The sequence below is a fragment of the Colletotrichum navitas genome (assembly GCF_030913465.1).
Source record: "Colletotrichum navitas strain CBS 125086 chromosome Unknown LY79scaffold_54, whole genome shotgun sequence".
Lineage (NCBI taxonomy): Eukaryota > Fungi > Ascomycota > Sordariomycetes > Glomerellales > Glomerellaceae > Colletotrichum > Colletotrichum navitas.
Genome location: NW_026850600.1, coordinates 245,474 through 266,579, shown reverse-complemented (window position 1 = coordinate 266,579; position 21,106 = coordinate 245,474). Strand labels below are relative to the sequence as shown.

The window sequence follows — 21,106 nt, the reverse complement described above, 5'->3', positions numbered from 1 at the left end:
TTAGAGGGGGCAGGCTGTTACATAAGCAGCCCACTGGCTGCTAGCTACATAAAGCAGCGACACCACACAAGATATAGATAGACAGATAATTAACTATATACACACTACACTATACTATAACATGGACCGTGAGCCTTATCAGCTTTATTGGACGAATCCAGCAGCACCACACCCCTCGCTAGCTACGGTAGCTTTTTAGGTCCGTCAAAGGGCGGAACAGCTCGAAAAGGAATGAATAATCGTAGACAGATTTTGTCCTCTCTATTACAATATGTAGCATGAGATGAATGATTTCAAAGCAAAACCGTCACTCATCAACGGGGCAAATGCTCTCGGCCGTGCCGATGCGCCCCGTGTAGTTCGCCATCACAGCCATCCCATACACTCATACTCGCGCGTCATTTCCTTCTATACGTACAGTTCCCCTTCCCACCGTCACCATTCGGACTTGGTCAGAATGCGTGCGTATTTTGTCCTCACATACTGTATATTTTTCTGCGTGCCTAGACTTACACATCTGCCCCTGCCTTTACAGGGGAAAGGCGTGACAACGACCTGCCTCATAAAACCCGCTTGATTCCGTCGCGTCGTTAAGTTGGGGACTTCTTTAGGAGCTGTTCTTGGCGTAGTTCTTCTTGCCAAAAGTGAAGGGAACGTAGCGGTACTTGATCATGTGCTGGATCTGCTTGCGCACTGGGAGAAAGGTGTCAGTTTGCGCCAAGAAAACCGAAGCGAAGAACAGGGTAAGGGGTTTACGCACTCGTCAAGAAGAAGAGGATAAACCAGTACATGACCAGGACAGGCCAGAAGACGGGGACGTTGAAGATCTCCCACCAACTGCAAAAGAAGGCGATGACAATGGCGCGGGTGGCCCAGTACCAGAACTTAAACTCGGGAAGGCGGCGGATAAAAGGGCGGAACTCTTCGTCCTGCTTGGTAGGGAGAATGCCAACACCGCCGTCCTCCATCTCATTGTCCATCGCCTCGTTGGAAGGGTCGAACTTGGGCTGCAGGAAGGCCAGGAACAGGTTGAGCAGGTAGATGCCGAGCGCGTATGCGACGATGTACCAGCCTTGCGCCACAAAGATGCGGGCGAAGAAGACGAGGAGGAAGGCCCCAGTGCTGATCCATCTGTAGAGCACATAGGGCGTGGACTGATCGAGGAGCGCCTGGTATTGCTGCGATGACGTTAGCACGAGGGCGTGGCAGAATCACGCATTTCAAGGCGACCGTACTCTTTGTAGCTTCGAGGTGTGTGCTGTGACGGAGGAGAAGGCCGTCTGTTCCGGCTCGACGGAGTCCATCTTGGGCAATGAATGCGCAGACGAGACCCTGCGTAAGGTGTCGTGCGAGGAGCTGGTCTGAAGGATACGGGCGTGGGTTGGCGCGGCTATTGACCCGTAGAAAAGGGTGCGGAGCGAAGATGGGAATGCTGTAGGAAGATCTGTCGCGATCTGTCCGGACGAATTTTTGGGTTGACTGTTCAGTTCCAACTGGGGGCAGCGCCGCGTCTCCTCTGCTGTTTTGCCCGAGTCTTATCCGGCCACCTCAGAGATTAGATTGCACTGCACAGTGATTGATTGGGTCTCCTAAGAGGGCCAGAGGAGGCCCCTGTGGCGCAGCTTTCAGACTCTAGCTGGTGGAACAGCTAACCAGCGCAAGCTCGGACGCGGTGGGGCTCCGTTGCTCCAGGGCGTTGAAGACATGTCGAGCCTGTGACGCGGGGGCAGTCACAGTGCGCAACGCTCGACCGACTGTATCCTCGGCATTCGGAAAGCCGACGCTTTCCAGCTATTATCCCTCGACTAGGTAGGTACCTGTGTAGAGCTTGGGTAAGCTGGAGCTTGACCTTGACTTTGACCTTGACCTGTCTCTTACATCACAGCTCATACTTAATCCTCGGTGGCAGTTTACGGTGCGGATACTCTACCAGTTGAGATAACATCCTGTAAACCTAGTCACCAATTCAATTGCTTCCTCTAATCACTGCATCACCACATCTGTACTCGTTCCCCAAGCCAACGACCTGGAGCTCCGTCATCATGAACTCTCTCAGATACCTTCGTCCTGTTGCTTCGCGACTGCAGGCCCCGACGCTGCCTAGACTTACGCGGGGGTTCGCCAGCAGGTCTTATGAATACATCCAGGTCTCTCAGCCCAAGCCTGGTGTTGGTCAAGGTGATTGACCGTTCTCGCAGCTATCTTCATCATTGCCCTATGCTGACAGTGGTCCATTTTAGTGACGTTGAACCGCCCCAAGGCTCTGAACGCGCTCTGCACTCCTCTGATTCACGAGCTCAACGATGCGCTGACGGCATTCAACGAATCGGATGACACGTCTGTCATCATCCTCACCGGCTCCCAGAAGGCCTTCGCCGCAGGTGCCGATATCAAGGAGATGGCCCCTCTCACCTTTTCCGAGGCCTATATCAAGTCCTTCATCGAGTCTTGGTCTCTCCTCACCACTCAGGTCAAGAAGCCCATCATCGCCGCTGTTTCCGGCCACGCCCTCGGTGGAGGCTGCGAGCTGTCGATGATGTGCGACATCCTCTATTGCACCGAGACGGCCAATTTTGGCCAGCCCGAGATCAAGCTTGGTACCATCCCCGGCGCCGGAGGCAGCCAGCGCCTGACCCGGGCTATCGGGAAGTCCAAGGCCATGGAGCTGATCCTGACGGGCAAGTCATTCTCCGGAGCCGACGCCGAGAAGTGGGGCCTTGCGGCCAAGGCGTACCCCTCTTATGAGGTTCTCATGGAGGAGACGCTGAAGACGGCTGAGACGATTGCCGGCTACTCGAGGGTGGCCATCAACGCTTGCAAGGAGGTTGTGAACAAGAGCCAGGACCTGCCCCTGCGGGATGGTGTCGAGTTCGAGCGAAGAGTCTTCCACAGCCTGTTTGGCAGCAACGACCAAAAGGTGGGCATGAGGGCATTTGCGGACAAGAAGAAGGCAGAGTGGACTCACTCGTAAATGTATTCTGGTCGATAAAGTAAAATGTATGCGAGGTGTCTGACTCTGAAAAAAACATGATGTTGTACGACCTGCATTCTCGCTCGGCGAATGAGTGTGCCCCTCGGGGAACTCCGTCCATCAGCCCGACGTGGATAAGACGATGCAACAGCACAGTCAGCCCGATGCTGAGTGCGCTTGGTTCTGTTTTTGCCCATATAGTGAATCGCAGGATGAGGGACGACCTGTTTCGAGTGCCTCTCGTGACAGCATGCGTGCTCGCCCATTTGGGGCGAACATCCGTTTGAGAGACGAGCAGACTGAGCCTTGATGTGTCCCCAAAGGTTCTACCTCCGACTCGAAGCAGCCCATACGCCGAGACTATAATTTTCGAGTCTGTCTGAAGATGTCCTATGTTGGTGGGCATCAGGTTCGTATTTCCTAAGAGCTTGCAGGGGATTGCACGCCCTCAAAGACAGCTGAGGGCTTGCAGCGACCTCAGCTTATTGGCTCCGCGATGCTTGGGAGCTACTCCAGGTGTCTCTGAAGCAGGGGGTCAGAGGGGCCGGCGGTGGACGGGAACCAACCGTGGGGTTGGGCTGTCGTGGCATTCATCTTACCGCACACCTGGGGCCGCTGCGGCCACGGGCGCGCCTAGCCTTCGAAGCCCCCGCCACTACAAGCCGCCTGACAGCCAGTCCACGCTCTTAATACGAGCATGTCCCCCTCTCGCGACCATCCTGCGCAACTCAACCCATGACACTGCTTTCGTGCCCGGCATTCTTGGGATCTCACGGAGCGACAGTTCCTGCATGGATTCCTCAAAGCCAGGACTCGACCTCGAGAGGGAGTTGACGTGCTCCGTGAGTCACTCGCCCGTCCGTCCGAACCTTGGCCTGTAGCGCCGCCCTAGTGGCAGAGGGGGCACTTTTCACCTCTGCGCTTGGGGTAGAGGGTTTGGGATCCTTGTATGCTGACCGAATCGTTTCTTCCCAGATCTGCACCGAGCTCCTTTACCAGCCTCTGACTCTCCTCGACTGCTTGCACACTTATTGCGGCGCATGCTTAAAGGACTGGTTCTCTTTCCAGGCAAACCAGGCCGAGAACTCGCCGAACCCCCCCATAGCAGGGACCAACATCTTCACCTGCCCGTCATGCCGTGCACTGGTGCGCGACACAAGGCACAATGCCACCGTCGCAACGCTCCTCGATATGTTGATCGCGGCAAATCCCGACAAAAAAAGGTCTAAGACGGACACAGACGAAATGAACAAGAAGTACAAGCCCGGGGACCAGGTGCTGCCTGAGCTTAAGCTCTTTGAGAGGACCCGAGAGGAGAGGCGTGCGGATGAGGAGGAGAGGAGGATATTAGAAGATGTGCGGAACCTCAGTCTCAGGGAAGCTGGTGTCGAGTCTTCCTCGGCCCCTCGCCCTGCCGATGGCAGGACATACCGCAGTCGGGATCCTAGTAGGGACAGCCGCCATAGGCATGGGGCCAGCCGAAGGCCCCGGGCTGATGAAGGACGGTCCAGTGCGGACCAGCTGCATCCGGATGCGAGATCGAGCGAGCACAGGAGACGATGGAGAAGCGAGTCGGGGCACCGTTCCGAGGAGTCATCCGACTCGAGGCGCCGACAAATCGAGCACCAGTCCTCGCTGAGATCTCTGATAAGCTCGGGCGATTTGAGTGAACGCGACATAGAGAGGGAGATTGAAGATTTTGCTAGGCAAATTCAGGAGGAGGGGCTGTTGGACGGGCTGGATCTTGACAACATCGACCTAAGCCGGAACGACGAGCTGAGCCGCAAGATCACAGAGGCCTACCGACGAAGGCAGCGGGAGCGTACGAGGGCCGAGGCATCGAGGAGGAACAACGCCAGTGGTCAATCCCGATCCTCTCCTGACCGAGTACATGAGATAAGGTCTGCCGCAACGGAGAACGGCAGATCCACCAGCAGACAGCGGCCGCACTCCAGGTCGACCAGCGCAAGCGGCTTCCCCGAAGACCGCAGCCGGCCACCACTTTCGCAAAGCGCTCTGCATGTTGAAGTCCGACCAGAAGAGAGGCGGAGAAGGAGGCGGACTTCGAGCGGCGGCCGCAGTGCGACGACACCCCTCCCAGCAACGCAGTCCGAAACCCGGGTGACCACGCGCTCGCAGTCCGATTTGTCAACACGAACACAGTTGGGCGAAGCATCCGCCCCAAGAACCGCCTTTACCGAAGCAAGAAGCTCCAGTACACCGTCAGTGCCTACCACAACGCAGTCTCCGATTACTTCGCTGGCGACACGAGATCTCGCATTTGCCAGCCGAGCGACCAACGCACCGGCGCTGGTGTCTGCTAACTTTGCCCCCTCCCCTCCCACAGAGCCGCTATCGCCTCGCATGCAACGATCGCACCGGCCGGCGGACCTGTCCATCATCAGCCAAGCCACATCAGGACCTGTCGGGCTGGGCCTGGGCATCGGCAGCCCGCCCATCTCTGGCCATCAGAGGACACGATCGCAGCTCTATCCCGAGCCATCGATTGCGTGCGCCCGGTGCGCGAGGCAGCACATCGAGTACGAGCTCCACTACAACTGCAGTATCTGCGCCAACGGCAACTGGAACATTTGTCTCGATTGCTACAGGTCAGGAAAGGGTTGTTTGCATTGGTTCGGTTTTGGATACGGCGCCTGGGCCAAGTGGGAAAAGGCTCGACATGCCTCGCAAGGGGATATTCCGAGACCTCATATGCTGACAGCAAATCGGTACCTCCAGCCCAAGATCATACCTGGCGGGGCAGACGGCAGACGGACGCTCACGACCGATGACCCGCTCAAGAGGCTGGAAAGCGGTAACTTCTGTGCGCGATGCCTAGCTTGGGCCAATGAGTGCTTCTGGCGCTGCGACATGTGCAACTTTGGCGACTGGGGCTTCTGCAACAACTGCGTGAACCAGGGGCGGTCATGCACCCATCCTCTCTTACCCCTGACATACCAACCTCAACCGTCGCACACACCACCAGCGAGTCCCAGGTCGCCTCGTTCGCCTCGTCCGCCTCATTCGGCCGCCGTTCTGACAGGGCCCAACATCCACAGCATCGGCCCGTTCAAGCCCCTCACGTTCACGACCCGCTGCGATGTCTGCCAGGACCCCATTCATCCTAGCCATAGTCGATATCACTGCTTCACCTGCACCAGCTCGATTGAACCGGATACTCAGCCGGGCGACTTCGACATCTGCACAACCTGCTACGCCAACCTCGAGGCACGCGACCAGATCAGTCCCGAGAACGGGCATGCGGGTTGGCGCCGGTGTCTCAACGGGCATCGCATGATCGTGGTCGGCTTCCGCGACGGGCCCGGTGGGCAGCTACGTCATATCCTCTCCGACCTTGTGGGCGGGCGAAACTTGCGGATAACACCGGCAGAGGGCTGTGACGAGCAGGCAACACAGAAGTGGTGGTGGTACGAAGAGGGCCAGAAGCGCGAACGCTTCGTCACAAGGGACGTTGCGGCCGATGCCCCGGTGGGCGAGGGCCTCGCGCAGGGGTTCCCTCCCGACGGCGGCGGCGGAATCCGTGCGAGCGCTACGTGGGCTTGGTACTCTAAGGCCGACGACGAGCTGTTGTTCCCGAAGGGAGCTGAGATCCGGGAGATTGAGGACGTTAACGGGGACTGGTTCTTTGGAGTTTACATGGGCGCCAAGGGACTGTTTCCGTCGCCATACGTGAGGAGGCTAGATGATCACGCATAGGAAGATACGGCACACGCTCTTGACGACGCAGATGAAATCATGAGGAACTCTTCAACAAGGAGCCATGGCCGCGATGAATGGAACAGCGCCGAAAGCGAAAAGCGGTAATGGACAGTTTTGAATACTTTTATAATATAGTCAAATGAGCATCCGCGGATTAAACAAGAATGACTGCTGAAGTCGAAATGATGCTTGATTTCGTTAAGCGTGTGCCAGGTGGCTGTGTAAGAGATCCTATCCAGGTAGGTACTAATTATGCATGGAGATGGGCAATCTGTAATACACGTTTACATTTTCTGGGCAGTTCTCGTGTGACGCAAATACTCAATAAGAGCAAGAGAGAGAACAGGGAAAACACTATACCGCTTAAATCCTACTTTACTTGGACTTGTTGGTATAAGGCCAGCCTTTCCCAAAGCCATACCGCTGTACGATTTTTCCTGTGTTTTTGTGCCCTTTGTTGAAGAGTGTTGTCCTGCTGCCTATTTTCATGGCATTTGCCTCCTGGATCCGTCTCTCATGTCTTCCTGCTTCCGTCGGTGCTAGGCACCATGTCCTAGCGGCTCTGACGTAATTTTTTTCCCAGAGCTGAACCCAGTTGAAGAAAAGCCCCCACCACGGCGGGCGGGCCCGGGGTGAGCCCCGCCCACGATCCCTTTCAGCTTAGAAAGCCGAATGCCGGAGCTCATCGTCTTCCGACAACACCTGCGTCGTGATCCTCCCAAACTACTCCCTCCGACCCCTTAAACCTGCAACACGCACGTCTCAGCGGAACTTGAATTGACTCGCCAAGGGTCCCGAGCAGCAGCAGCTTGGCAGACATGAACCGCCTCGGCGTGCGTCGCTTCGCGACGACGGCCGCCCGCGCCATCGACCCGCCCAGCGCATACTCCCTCAACCTGTCGCGCGCTCAGGGCGTGGTCAAGGGCCTCACCGGCGGTACGCCCCCCTCTATGTCCCCTCGGGTGTGTGCAGGGACGACCCCCGAATGAGGTCACCCGTCGACTGACCTGTTTCTCCCCTCTTTGCAGCGATCGGCAACACCCCGCTCATCCGCCTCAACCGTCTGTCCGCCGAAACAGGGTGCGAGATCCTCGGCAAGGCCGAGTTCATGAACCCGGGTGGCTCCGTCAAGGACCGCGCAGCGCTCTACGTCGTCAAGGACGCCGAGGAGCGCGGGCTCCTCAAGCCCGGCGGCACGGTTGTCGAGGGCACGGCCGGCAACACGGGTATCGGCCTCGCGCATGTTTGTCGCTCGAAGGGCTACAAGCTCGTCATCTACATGCCCAACACGCAATCGCAGGGCAAGATCGATCTCCTGCGGCTGCTCGGCGCCGAGGTCTATCCCGTGCCCGCCGTCGCCTTTGAGAACCCGGAAAACTACAACCACCAGGCGCGGCGCCACGCCGAGCGGCTCGACAATGCCGTCTGGACGAACCAGTTCGACAACACGGCCAACCGCCGTGCGCACATCGAGACCACGGGCCCCGAGATCTGGGAGCAGACCCGCGGCGGGGTTGACGCCTTCACCTGCGCCACGGGCACCGCCGGCACGCTGGCCGGCGTCACGCGGTACCTCAAGGACGTCAGCGGCGGGCGCGTCAAGTCCTTCCTCGCCGACCCACCCGGCAGCGTGCTGCACTCGTACATCTCGTCGGGCGGCAAGCTCGTCGAACGCACCGGCTCTAGCATCACCGAGGGCATCGGCCAGGGCCGCATCACGGACAACCTGAAACCCGATATCGGCCTCGTCGACGGCTCGCTAACTATCGCTGACGAGAAGAGCATCGAGATGGTGTACAGGTGTCTCGACGAGGAGGGGTTGTACCTGGGCGCCAGCTCGGCCCTCAACGTCGTCGCCGCCAAGGAGGTGGCCGAGAAGCTCGGCAAGGGCAACACCGTCGTCACCATCCTGTGCGACGGCGCGTACCGCTATGCCGACAGGCTGTTCTCACGCAAGTGGCTCGGCGAGAAGAAGCTCCTGGGCGCGATACCCAAGCATCTGGAAAAGTACATTGTCCTGCCGTAGTGCGGATGGGTTGTTGATCTTGTGTGTGTCTTGATGCATTGTATACATAGATAATCTTACATATCAGCTGTACATAGCCCCTTTTTCTGGAGCCCCTTCTGATCCACCCCGTTCCGCTCATCACTTCTCCTCTCCCCCGTCTCCGATGTCGTACGACATCCCTAGCCTCCCCCTCTCTCCGGCCACCGCTACCGCGGTATGTCTACGAGGAGTTGAATAGGGCGTTGTAGGTCTTGAGGCCACGCTCGGCAGGGTAGTTCTGCTTCTCCACCACATCCTTGACCTCACTGCCCAACGCGGCCGCGATAGCCTGCAGCCTGTCGGCCAGCGGCTTCTCCACGACGCGCGAGGCCATGAACAGGCCGTGCAGGATCGGGCTTGCGCACGAGAGGTACTGCGTCCGGCTGTGAGCCAGGTACGACACGCCGTCTACGCGGTCGGCGTACGCCTCCTCCGGGTGCAGCTGCAGCAGGCCCTTGCCCGCGGGCCACCCGTCGGCGACCTTTCTTGCGTACCCGGCGACCTTGCCGTCGAGGTCTTTGCCGTCGTTGTGCTTGACGGCCAGCACCGCCGAGAGGTGCAGCGCTGCGCCCAGGATCTGCGGGTCCTTGAACAGCGGGAACCGGTCCTTGCCACGCTTGGCGAGCTGGCGGCTGTCGAGAGCGTGGTTGGGGTCCTCGAGCATCTCAAGCACCATCTCAGTCCACCGCAGCGCCTGCTCCGTCTTCTCCCTGTTCCACTCGCTCTCAATGGCACGCATCTGGACAAAGTGCAGCACCTCGTTGACCTTTTCCGAGTTGTCGAGCCGCAAGCCTGTCTTGCGCACCTGCCGCGCGGTGTCGATAATGGTGTAAATCTGGCCCCGCGTGCCGGCGATGCGGATCATCTTGGCAAAGTCCGTCTGGCTGTAGTGGCGGCCGGCGTTGCGCATGCCCGAGAGCAGGCGGCCGAAGTTGTTCCAGTCCTCGGGGGTCTGCATCGCGCGCAGGGCCTTCCAGGTGAGCTCGCGCGAGGGGGGGAGGGCCTCCTCGTTGATGTGGGAGAAGCGGTGCTCGAGGCCATCGACCTCGAGAAATACCGGGTCGCTCTTGAGACGGTGCTTGAGCTTCTCGGAGAAGACGCGCTTGCGCTGGTGGATGGGGAGGTAGTACGGGAGGATGATGTTGGACTGGATCTCTTCGAGGATGGGTGCGAGGCCGGGCGTTGTCGTCTTGTCGAAGACGACTTGGGGGTCTAGCAGCGAGGTCAGCTTCCATCCTTTTTGTTATTTTCCCTCCTTCTTCTATACTTCAAGGTATCTATCACGAGACGTACTTTGACGAGAGGGTGTCTGGCTGAAGCTACGTTGCTGCTGGGCCATGCACACCTGCTGCTCCCACACTGACGCCTTAGCGCCCCTGAGGGCCCTACCCATCAATATCCTCGACATTGTTGCGGTCGTGTTGTATGTACTCGTCGAGTGTAGGGTATTTCCTCGACCGTCGGCAGCAATCGGCAGAGGGGGCGGCAGCTCCTGCAGGGTGCACTCCCAAATTTTTGGATCGCACCCTCGCCCGGGGGGCACGGCTCCGCATCATTGATGCGCCGATCCAATCACAGCGCGTAATTCGTACCTCCAACTTCGACTTTTCGACCTGTGTAGCTCCGTCTACTTGTTGCGTTTCTGGTCGACCGACGACGACAACGATCCGCCGCAGCCCGTCCTTACTACCACACAGTTTAAGATGAACGTCTCTTGTCTACGGCGGCCGATAGGCTGCCTCAAGACGGCCCTCCGCCAGACGCGGCACCAGCGGCTCCTAACCCGTTCCATGGCCACCACACCCGCCGCCGAGCAGCCCCCGGCATCAACACCTTCACTCTCGCCCTCCGTCAAGCCCTCCCACTGTGAGCCTTCCCCCCGCACGCCCCAGACGACGCATTTTAGCCACCGCTCCGAAGCTAACCAAGAGATCAAACGCAGTCGGCCCCCGCGACAAGCCCACCTTCGCAGTCTACCCGCCGCTGCCCTCGATCCGCCACACGCACAAGAACCCCATGCCCGCCCTCGACGCCCAGCAGCGCGCTAAGCTCGACCCGACGGGCGCGCGCACGCGGCTCTTTGACCCGGCCCGCCCCGACGCCGCCAAGGTCGGCGACGTGCTCATGGTCACGACCAAGTCGGGCGAGCCCTTCTCGGGCGTGTGCATGTCGATCCGCCGCCGCGGCGTCGACACGGCCATCCTCCTGCGCGGCCAGCTCATGAAGGTCGGCGTCGAGATGTGGTACAAGATCTACTCGCCCACCGTCATCGGCATCGACATCGTTTGGCGCCGCCCCAAGCGCGCGCGCCGCGCCCGCCTGACGTACCTGCGCAAGCCCAAGCACGACATGGGCAGCGTCGACCACCTCGTCTTTGCCTGGAAGAAGGAGAGGTACGGCATGCGCAACAACGGCAAGCAGTTCGGCACGAGGTTTTAGGGTGGGCAACAAAGGGGGGAGCCCGGAACGGAGATGTTTTGACTCGGGGTGAAGGGGGTTTGATATATCGAGACGTTGTACGATTAGGAAATGGGCGACTTGTACAACATTGGCCTTGTGGAGTCTTGTACAATGAACAAAAATATGCTTCACCATCGGGGCTTGCATCTCCCCCGGTGCTATCGATCTTGTAACAGAGTCCCATACGCCGTGTCGGAATCTTGGGTTTCCGGGCCACACACCGCCAGTTTCAATGAGCATTTTAGGGGGTCATTAGAAATCCACAGAGTCGAGCGCGCAAAGTAAAAGGTTGTCATTCATCATAAGCGTACGGTATCCTAAGAATGTACAGCAAAAAGTACAACGCCGATATAAACGCTATGTCTGTAGCCTGAGCCGTCTAAGTCCTGGTTTTATTGAAAGGACAGGCCACCGCACCAAAAGGAAATGTTTCCGGTCCTATAACTCCGTTTCCGACAAGCGCCCTCGCAACTCCGTACAATGTATACTCTCTCTTTACTCCTCCGGGATCGACCGTTCCGCGGCCGTCCATTGCGGCAGCCTCTAGTGTGCCGGCGTGGTGAAAGCTCTCCGGGGAGGCCCCGCTGTTTCGCTGTCGCTGGACGTGATATCATCTTCCGCAGGTTCCGTATTGCGCCGTTTCATGTTCTCACCCATGGGAGGATCCTCGTTGGCGGCGAACGATCTAGTGTGTCTGGATAGGTCTGTAAGGCTGTCTTCGTGAGGAATCATGGGTCCCGGGTGTAGGAACTGGGTGATGATGTTGCCTTGACCCCTGTTCGTGCTCATTCTTCTTGACCGCAGGTGGGACCTGGTGGCGCTAAGCGCAGTCCCGGTCGATGCGCCAGTAGCAGATCGGACCAGAACTGGGTGCGCCTCCTCGGCCTCCTTCTCAAATCGAGACTCGCTGGGCAGCAGAACGGCGCGATCAAGACCGTACGGCAGACCACGGTGGCGCCCACGAATCTGCATCGCAATCATGATGAGCTTTCCCCCCGTGGTGAATTGCGAGCAGAGCGACGCGTTGACGTTGGGGTAACCCAAGCTTAGCCCAACCGTACCGTACGCACTCACAATCTCGAACAAGACGGAGTAGATGTCAAAGTCTTTTGCCTGGATCCGGTGCCCCTCTGTGATGGCTAGGATGAAGAGGCCCAGGAATACATACCACAGGTCGAAAGACAGTTGACGCCGCAGATGGGTTCCGACGTAAGACCAGGCGCTGTTCTCGTTGGTGCCCTCCATGTCTTCATCAGGGCTGTTGTATACACCGAGAGACTTCTCTTCGTACACATTGGTGCGACGGATCGAGATGGCGATTGGGAAGACCGAAATATACATCATGATCATGTATGAAACCTGCACAGCGGGATGTAGCAGCGAGATGTTGACGACCGAGAAACCGGCGGTCCTGGTGGACGCGGCTTGAAAAATGCCATCCACAACGCGGATGTGGACCGGCAGATGGCTCACGGCATTATCATTCAACTGGACATGGCATTAGCATAAATCGACAGCAGCATGTGTATATGACTTACATCCAACAAGACGAAGAACAGCAAGTCGAGCACGTTCAAACCGATGAGGATGATGAAGAGCCACCAGGTTGCACCCGCCGGGAACAGCAAAGTGAAGCAACGACGGGGATGGTCCAGTAGGAATCGCAACTCCTCCCACAGTCCTGTACCCTTTGGTACAATCTTGGACATGATCCAGATGATGACGCGCAGCATAATGGGGAAGCCTGTGTTGCCAATGATGATCAAGAAAGACATGATCAACAGAATAAAGGTCGCGTCGTTGAATGAGTTCATGCTGTCAGGCGTCAAGGTGAAGCCCAGGTCGTTGAAGGCGGAGTTGGCCGTGAAGATACCCCACCAGGCTTTGCTGACCCCGGACGACTCGACGAGGCCCGCGTACTTGGCGTTAGAGCTGGTGTATATCCATGGAAGAAAGCAGGTAACGGCAAAGATGGAGAACCCCCAGAAGTAACACAGTAGTATGACAGCGAGCGTCCTCAATGACCGGTACTCGATGCCGCCTAGCTCCTCTCGCTGCTCCAGCGTCAGGCCGGGGAAAGCAGAGTTGCGCCCCATCGTGGGTGTGAAACTCAGGTACGGCATGTCCTCGGTTTTGTCGCGTGTCAACGCGGTCCTGATGGTGTCAAAGGTACGACTCCTGACCCTCGCGAGAGGGGTTTCAGAGGTGCCGTCTTCGCTACGAGTTTTCTCGTCACCCTTCCTGCGGAGGTTTGGCTTGCGCAGCGAGAAAGGGAGGATGGTCCTCCCAATCACCTCGGCCTCGTCTGCAATCTCGTCCTTGACCGATCTCTCGGGCTCTCTAGGTCTTTCGGGTTCTTCGATTTTGATTGTCGGCCGACGGAACGCATTGTTGCCTAGACCATGCGAGGTGTCGCTCGTTTCCCCAGCCGCGACGCGGGTGTGCGGGATACCGTCGTCTCTTTCGTCTTCGGGCTCTGGCGCGGCGTTGTCCTCGACTCGCTTTGGCTTCATGCCTCTCTCGGCATCTCTAGGGTTGGGGATGCGCAGCGTCTCTTCGGGCCCATTTCGTTGGCGCTCGAGAATGGCCAAGTGGGCGGGAGAATGGGGCGGGGGGAGTTTGACTTCGGGTTCCGTCCCGTCGCTCCTGAAAACATGCTGGGCGAAAGTGATCCGGCCTTGCGACACATCCGTACCATGGGCGTCGTCGGGGTGGTGATCGGAGGCTCTGTCGGGTGTCTGATCTCTAGAGGACTGCTGTGCCGGGGCTGGACCGATGCCGTTGCTTCCCGGGGAAACGCGGCCGTCCTCGTCCTCCTTATTGCCGAGCAGAATGCCATCATTAGTCATTCTAGACCGGTGGCCATTCGTGTGCATGACCTTAATATTGCGTACGTTTAGGCGACCCTTCTCGGCCTGGCTCAACTCGTCCCTCGCCCGGGACTTGGACTTGGACATGGTGTTTCTCCGTTGGCGGGCCTCGCGGACGATGCCCTGGAAGCGCTTTTCGAACCAGTACAACCGAAGGAAGACAACAGAGGAATGGATGGTGATGGGGTTGGAGGTCATGGTAAAAAAGTAGAGGCATATTTGCTGGAAGGTGTTGAGCAGGTTGACGTCGATGGTGTTGAGGCCGGCCTGAGTGTTGGCGCCACTGGCGAAGAAGAGGGCGTCAATGTAAGCCATTTGGCCGCCGGCCGTGGCATATATGAGGACAGAGCCCAGTATAGTGAGGCTGCAAATCCAAATGTCTGATGTCGGGGCGAGGTGCAGATTAGCGCTGTGCGCAGGGTGAAATGCGACGGCGATAGTTGGGATGGCGACTTACAATGAGCCGAAATGAAGTTGAAGTGCGGCTTTTTGGATATGAAGGAGGGCTTGGCTGCCCGTAGCTGGGCGAGCAGCCAGCCGCGCGAGGCTCCGAGCATTTCTTTCGGATCGCGACGGGGTGACGGTTGGTGAATGAGGTGAAAGTGAGGAAATTCCCCTCTCCGATTTAACGACAGGCCGATCGAGACATCGGCCTGTGGGGGGGAAGGGGTGATATGGCGTTAGAGAAGAACGGCGCAGGAAGTCTATCGAGAACGGCGAATGGGCCAGGTCTTGGCTCGGTGTGGCTGTGAAGCTTTATGGTCTAACCGTCCTTGTGTAAGGATTGGATGATGGTTGAGCTGGAATTCATGACAATCAATTGGCACGGCGGGACTCGGGCGGGAGGGTAACACGCGCCGGGCGTACTGCGAAGCAGACGTGACCTCAAGTGCAGTTGCCTATTTGTGCGTTGCAGGGTGCGGCGGTGCTGTATCGTAATAAAGTAAATAAAAGGGAAAAGAACTGGGATAGGGGAAGAAGAGCCGAGTTGAGATGAGATCGGACGAGTCCCCCTGGTTGATGCTGTCTCTGTACTCCGTACCTTCCACAGGTTTTGTGAAAGACGATGAGATCGAATCCGGCGCTGCAAGTGTCGCAGATGTCGACGGCCAAGGACTGGGTGTCTGTGGCTCTTGGCTTCCGACACAAGGGACGACAAGAGCTGCCAGCGGCGATAACGACAAAGACAACGACAACGATCAGAGACGGAGCTTCAGCTGGGATAGGCTCGAATTTAGATGCGGTTGTGCTCCAGGGAGCGGAGGCAAAAACGAAGAGGCGCCCAGCCAGTTTTTCCTCACCATTAAATTTTTTTTCTAATCTAATTAGATAGGGAGGGAGAGGAAAGCCCATCGATTTGCGGGCGTTCGAGGCGGCTATGTGGAGGAGTGGCCACAGCGAGGCCCTGAACCATCGTGTCCGTCGCAGTCCAGTCGCGGTGCATCCAGCAGCATCCAGCATCCACAAAAATATCCTTGCCATGGAACTGGAGACAAACGCCCGTCCATCTTTTCTTCGCGGCCTAGAAATGGCGTTGCTGAGGGCGACGGGCTTGTAGACAGACCCCTTCCCTACCTACCTTGTGCCTGGGTGAGGGAAGGGGGGGCGACACAAGCTTAGCTTTGTCTGCTCTGGCCCCACTTACAATAGAACAGAAGAAGAGAAGCGAGGAAAGAAGGAGAAAAAAGCCGAACATTTGGGTGCACCGGACCTGCCTCTCCCAAGCACTCCTTCTACCTGGAATGACGGAAGCATGGATGGGTGAAAGAATTAAGCCTGCCTTGGCTGAATAGAGGGTGGTCACTGATAATCGAGATCGAAAACGCCAGCACCTCATTCGACCTCGGACATGCGACATGGTTCTTGGCACGTCGTCCATGGCTGGGTATTTGTTTGTGCGCGGTACAATGCATACATGTAATGTAGGTCAGCAGTGTTTACTCATGCGACGGTACGGATACAGACCAGCATCTTGCAGAACACTACAGATGAGACGCAGCGCCATCACCTCATCCTGCCCACATCTCACCTTTCTCACCTAACCGCGTCTGCCCGGCGTCGCCTCTGTCGTGCAGGGCTAGCATCGCCTGCGTACGTGAACCATCAAGACAAGACAGTCACATCGGCGCCCTATCAGGCCACACCAGCAGTTACCTAGCTATCTCGGGGATCTACACATCACAGTGATCGTCCCCGTCATATGCGCGCATCATTCATGTGCGGCTATTACTGTGAGACGCCCGCCTGGTGGGCTGCCATGCCGCACGAGACGACGGACTCTCTCACTCTCTCTCTCTGTGCCGCGTAGGAATGGCACTTGGCCCTTAGCCAGTCGTGCTAATGGCCTCCCTCGGGGTAACATTGGATCCGTTGCCATTTCCAAGACACGGAATCCCCTAAAACTCACCCAACCAAGCTGGCGGAGTCGCTGGTGCCAAGTAACTTTAATTCCATGGGGGTGGGTCACCACCACACGTCGGCTGATCCCAAACTGCTCACTCTTTCCCGTTGGAGCAGCAGCATCATCTGCGTTGCAACGGGGGCATGAGGTCCCGTCCCGACAGGCTATCTGCCCACCCTCCCTCTCCTTACACTACCGGTACTGCCACTGCTCGGCCGAGGCGTATCTTTGGACGGCCAAGTACCGTACGTCATTCTGTGCCAGCGCATCTCACACACACTCTCCCTTAGATCTCTTGGTTTTTCCTGGAGGGCGCCGTGTGCCTGATCGGTCATCCTGGGAGTCTTTCGTCATTGCTTTCGTATCCGACCGGCCCTTCCTTTCCTCCTGGTACCAGGTTGAGTACGCGCCGGATACTAAGAGAAGTACAAAATGACATTTTAAGTTTTCGCACCTATTCACATAACAAAGGCGACAGACCGTCTGCGACAAACGCGTCGGTCTGTAATGTGGACTTGAACACATGGGCAGCTATGCATCGACGTCTCTATCGGCAGCAGGGGATGTGGGGGACGCGATCGGTTGAAGCTCGCAGCGAGCTGCTGGTGTCACTGGTGTGTACTACTACGTGTGATGGGTAAGTAAAAACTCCCTAACAGGTAGTGTGGAGTTGTGACCCACGTACGCGAGACTCTCACTGGCCAGAATTATGATGGATGTGCACAAGAACCTCAAAGTACCGTCGCTGAGGTAATCAGAAAAGCACGGCCATATTTACCTGACGAGGGGGTTAAACTTTGGCCCGATACCATAGTATATAGTGCCTACAGGACGCGTACGCGTTTACATGCTGCCGCCGTGGCGACGGGTCCGTTTTGTCCAAGGAGAAATCCAGAGATCGCCGGATGGGCTGTGCTCAAGTCAAGGACCCTGTCCGCGTTGTAGTGTAAGAGATTTGCTGCGCCTAAAAAAAGGGACACTGGGCCCTTTTTTTTTTTTTTTCCCTGGTCCGCCTCACAACTTACTTTACTTGCCCTGGGACTCGCTGGGTTTTGGATAGTGCGTCCAGTTTGGCCGGCATGTCCTGTTGAGAGCGCAGGGACATGCTGACTCAATCGTCAAGTGGTCGACAGGCATTACGCATGCTACTGTGCGTATTCGACCGTGGTAAACCAGTTTCTCGAGATGGAAAAACGGGGGAAAGGGCGCGCGCCATTGAGCAGTCTGGTGGTTTTCTCATCGCGGCGTCCGATAAGGGAGCGGTCGGGAGCGCGCCACCTCCAATCGCTGGGCCATTGTCCCCGCGGGCTGCCGGTAGCTCTTTCCGTCCGGGTCCAGACCTCGTTAACCCTGTACCGCTCGGTTCGGACAAATATCCCCAAGCACCGCCGACGACAGCTCGTCACTTCTCAATCTCACCCTTCCTCAACGCAGTGATGCCCGTTTCTTCCTATCTACCGGCCTTTCACCGCCAGGTCGTCTACAGCTCAACAGGCAGGGCTGTCGTAAGCGAACCCTGCATGCGAATTGTGAGATGCCACCGCTTCACCGACGCTCATCTCCACACTTGGACGCCAAGCCCGCTGTGGTAACACCATCCACATACGGTAGATAACCAGCAACACAAGGTATTCATAAGGGAACACACCTGCAGCCACCCGAACCAGCCCGCTGTCTCGGCAAGCCCGTTCCCCCCGGGCTATCCATGGGTTTGGTTTATTCGCCAGTCCGGCCCACGTGAAGGGGATACGCTTTCGACTGGTCCTGAGCTTGTCGGACCCCCTGTTGTTGAAGGGCTGAGGCCTTGGCGGCTCAACTCGCTCTCCCTACACCTGCAACCGGCTCCTAGATTTGTCTCCGCGAAACTGGCGGCCCGCACACCACAATTAGCAGCGCACCCATTGCAGTCCCGTTTTGTTTCACGAGACGGACGGTAAATTTTGAGGGCACCCGGACAGGCACGCATACTCATGTCGTATTTGCGTGCCGATACACCGTATACAGATCTACCTGATCTTCCCGCCGCGTCCAGTCTTGAGAAAGCCTTTATGCCGTTTGGTGTCTATACTACAAGGAGCAAATTCGCCGTTTACTTTCCAAAGTCCCAACCATGCCGAAAGAGGAAAAAAAAAAAAAAACGCCTAGAGTCCCTAATCATGCAATTTACCGCTTGGCCTTCTCCCTCTGTATCTTCTTGAAGAACGCGCTGCTCTCTCCCTTGGCCTTCTTGAGCCTGACCCTCTTGTTTTGCTCCATGTACGCCATGTCCTGCCCACCCGACAGGTCGCCCAGAAGACCCGCTGTTCTTCGGGCAGCGGCCTTCTTCTTGCCCCTGGGCGGCGCGCGACCCATAGTGCCGCTGTGGAATAGGTCGTCGATGACTTCGTCCTCACCGCCGGCCTCGTTCTCGATGAGGACCTTTTGCAGTAGTTCCCGCCTCTCACTCGCTGCGGCGTAGGCAAGTCCAGGGGTCTTTTCAATGTTGGCCAGCTGCGTAATGACCTTGAAAGCATATCCCTGATCGACCAGAAAGGCCTGTCTCTTTGAGGAGTAATACATCTCTTGAGTATCCTTGGATACCAGGGAGTAGAAGAAGGCGTTGAAACCCTCGTCGTTTCTTCGCTTGGCTCGCAGAATACGACCAAGGCGCTGGGCCTCTTGACGACGTGAACCGTAGTGCGATGAGATTTGAATGAGGCATGTGGCCTCCGGCAGGTCGAGAGACGTATCTCCAATCTTGGACAGGAATAGTGTGTTGACTTGTGGGTTGTGTTGGAAGTTCTGGAGGATATTCATTCGCTCAGCCTGTCCCGTGCCGCCGAAAATATATGCCTTTTCCAGTTTCTCGGCATACGTCTTCAAGGCATACACGTTGTCGGAGAAGACGATGATCTTATCTCCCCGCGACTCGTGGTAGTTTATCAGGTACTGGGCGGCCTGAAACTTGCGTGGGTTCATGATGTACAGCAGCGCCCTCTTCCTCGCAGACGCCTTCAGGTACTCATCGTAAAACTCCGTGGTCATGGGGCACCAGACCTCGGCGCACTGGACCTTTGCAATGTGGCCCTGCTCAGAAAGCTCCATCCAATTGGCCTCGTACAGCTTAGGTCCGATAAGGAAATTCAAATCCGAGATCTTATCGTCCTCGCGTAAAAGCGTGGCAGTCAGACCGAGCTTCGAGTGTGTTTTGATGGACGACGTGACCTTTCTGAAGATATTGGCGGGGACGACGTGCACCTCGTCAAGAAGCATTAGACCCCATTCTCGAGTCTGGAGAAAGTCCATCATTTTCTTCGCCTCGTGAGACCGCTCTCTGGTCTGGGTGACCATGGAGTATGTGGTCACAATGATACCCGTGTTACCTGGGAAGACCCTGCCCTTGTTGTCCGAAGTGAAGGCTTCGATATCCTCTGGCTTGATGTTGGACCATTTGAGGAATTCGTTTCTCCATTGCACAACCGACATCGAACTCGTGCAGAGGACGATCACACCCTTCTTGACGGTGCAAGCTGCTGTGATGCCGACCAACGTCTTTCCAGCACCGCAAGGAAGAACGATGAGACCGCTCTTGGCTCGACCGTTGCCAAACATCTTGCTCAGGCTCTTTTCTTGATACGGCCGGATCAAGGTGCCCGGGCGCAGGTCAATCTCCAAGTTCGGATTGGCCTCGTCTCTTCTAAAATCGTACTCCTCCAGCACCGGATACTCCAGCTCGAGGCACCGCTTCTGGACCGTCTCGACGGCCTCGTCCGAGATTTCGAAAGCGTGTGTGATTTCTTGGTCGTCATCGTCGTCGTCGTTCAGCGCTGCATACACTTCGCCCTCCTTGACCTCGCCTTCGCGGCCCTTCTCCTTCTGCTCTTCGGCCTGGCGGACACCGGCAGCGTTGGCCGTGCCTGGGATGACCAGTGGGCCCTGCTTCGGAGCGGCTGTCGTCGTTATCTCCTCGGTGCCGTGTACTCGGAGAGGTCCGATGATGGGGTCCTTCAGCAGCTTTTGCAGGATGACGGGGTCCGTGCTCTCAACAAAGTACTTGGTGTTCTTGAGGACGAGCTTCACCTTGCCGAAACTTTGTGTGCAGCCCTCAATGAACTTGCGAATGCTGTCGGGCAAAGGCATCTTCAGGAAACGGTCGAGCGTGTTGATGATGTCGTGGGGCGACAATCCCACCGAAACTGCAGCATACAAGCTGTGAGTCGTGAGCGCATACTCGTGAACGAAGGACGGTCGGGAGATCGGTTCGGCGATGGTGATGAGGAAGTCCTGTGCCTGCTCGGCGAGCGGGTTGAAACTTTCGAGGAAGATGCGTCCCTTGGCAGGGTCGATCCAGAGAGGACGGTTCTGGTAATCAGGTTTCAGTGCCAGAAAGGAAAAGTCGCGCTTCTTCTTGAAGAGTCCTGACATGGAATCGTTCGCTTTCGGCCTGTCGAGGTAGGCTTCGACCGAGAACTTATCGACGTTCTTCTCGAGGTTCTCATCTTCAGACTCGCTCACAGGGTCCACCACCGAGGATTCATTGTCACTGGCAATGCTCCTGGGAGTGGCTCCTCCTGGTGTCGACACTACAGAACCCTTACCTGCCTTGATGCTGCCGGTGACAGCCCCTTGAGCCTTCCGCTTCGGTGGCATCGTGGCAA

The 21,106-nt window shown here is 57.2% G+C and overlaps 10 protein-coding genes across 10 annotated transcripts; 5 read left to right on the top strand and 5 right to left on the bottom strand.

The window, feature by feature from the left end:
- Positions 1-607: 607 nt before the first annotated feature.
- On the bottom strand, positions 608-1,304 carry LY79DRAFT_520544 (Rer1 family protein; the record flags this gene model as incomplete). Its single annotated transcript, XM_060555252.1, has 3 exons — positions 608-693; positions 761-1,178; positions 1,236-1,304. The coding sequence occupies 3 exons, from the start codon at positions 1,302-1,304 to the stop codon at positions 608-610; spliced, it is 573 nt and encodes a 190-aa protein (XP_060411600.1).
- A 738-nt stretch (positions 1,305-2,042) lies between these two features.
- Positions 2,043-2,971, top strand: LY79DRAFT_671782 (enoyl-CoA hydratase/isomerase; the record flags this gene model as incomplete). The annotated part of the gene is made up of 2 exons (XM_060563961.1): positions 2,043-2,178; positions 2,241-2,971. 2 exons carry the CDS (start codon positions 2,043-2,045, stop codon positions 2,969-2,971), a joined length of 867 nt encoding a protein of 288 aa, XP_060411599.1.
- A 657-nt stretch (positions 2,972-3,628) lies between these two features.
- Positions 3,629-6,923, top strand: LY79DRAFT_561470 (uncharacterized protein). Its single transcript, XM_060558409.1, has 2 exons — positions 3,629-3,813; positions 3,947-6,923. Exons 1-2 carry the CDS (start codon positions 3,763-3,765, stop codon positions 6,686-6,688), a joined length of 2,793 nt encoding a protein of 930 aa, XP_060411598.1. The 5' UTR covers positions 3,629-3,762; the 3' UTR covers positions 6,689-6,923.
- Positions 6,924-7,509: 586 nt separating this feature from the next.
- On the top strand, positions 7,510-8,717 carry LY79DRAFT_520571 (pyridoxal-phosphate dependent enzyme; the record flags this gene model as incomplete). Its single annotated transcript, XM_060555254.1, has 2 exons — positions 7,510-7,627; positions 7,720-8,717. The coding sequence occupies 2 exons, from the start codon at positions 7,510-7,512 to the stop codon at positions 8,715-8,717; spliced, it is 1,116 nt and encodes a 371-aa protein (XP_060411597.1).
- Positions 8,718-8,800: 83 nt separating this feature from the next.
- LY79DRAFT_561465 (uncharacterized protein) lies at positions 8,801-10,203 on the bottom strand. Its single transcript, XM_060558408.1, has 2 exons — positions 10,032-10,203; positions 8,801-9,950 (listed from the first exon to the last, which is right to left on the bottom strand). Exons 1-2 carry the CDS (start codon positions 10,144-10,146, stop codon positions 8,920-8,922), a joined length of 1,146 nt encoding a protein of 381 aa, XP_060411596.1. The 5' UTR covers positions 10,147-10,203; the 3' UTR covers positions 8,801-8,919.
- Positions 10,204-10,441: 238 nt separating this feature from the next.
- LY79DRAFT_520567 (ribosomal protein L19) lies at positions 10,442-11,177 on the top strand (the record flags this gene model as incomplete). The annotated part of the gene is made up of 2 exons (XM_060555253.1): positions 10,442-10,604; positions 10,681-11,177. The coding sequence occupies 2 exons, from the start codon at positions 10,442-10,444 to the stop codon at positions 11,175-11,177; spliced, it is 660 nt and encodes a 219-aa protein (XP_060411595.1).
- A 564-nt stretch (positions 11,178-11,741) lies between these two features.
- LY79DRAFT_520684 (trk family potassium uptake protein) lies at positions 11,742-14,625 on the bottom strand (the record flags this gene model as incomplete). Its single annotated transcript, XM_060555269.1, has 3 exons — positions 11,742-12,686; positions 12,737-14,448; positions 14,526-14,625. 3 exons carry the CDS (start codon positions 14,623-14,625, stop codon positions 11,742-11,744), a joined length of 2,757 nt encoding a protein of 918 aa, XP_060411594.1.
- A 206-nt stretch (positions 14,626-14,831) lies between these two features.
- On the bottom strand, positions 14,832-15,764 carry LY79DRAFT_581795 (uncharacterized protein; the record flags this gene model as incomplete). The annotated part of the gene is made up of 3 exons (XM_060560211.1): positions 14,832-14,967; positions 15,111-15,364; positions 15,714-15,764. The coding sequence occupies 3 exons, from the start codon at positions 15,762-15,764 to the stop codon at positions 14,832-14,834; spliced, it is 441 nt and encodes a 146-aa protein (XP_060411593.1).
- Positions 15,765-17,476: 1,712 nt separating this feature from the next.
- LY79DRAFT_304531 (uncharacterized protein) lies at positions 17,477-18,114 on the top strand. The gene has a single exon (XM_060552298.1). It carries the CDS (start codon positions 17,573-17,575, stop codon positions 18,059-18,061), a length of 489 nt encoding a protein of 162 aa, XP_060411592.1. The 5' UTR covers positions 17,477-17,572; the 3' UTR covers positions 18,062-18,114.
- Positions 18,115-18,632: 518 nt separating this feature from the next.
- Positions 18,633-21,098, bottom strand: LY79DRAFT_671776 (DNA repair helicase rad25; the record flags this gene model as incomplete). Its single annotated transcript, XM_060563960.1, has 1 exon — positions 18,633-21,098. One exon carries the CDS (start codon positions 21,096-21,098, stop codon positions 18,633-18,635), a length of 2,466 nt encoding a protein of 821 aa, XP_060411591.1.
- Between the last annotated feature and the right edge of the window lie 8 nt (positions 21,099-21,106).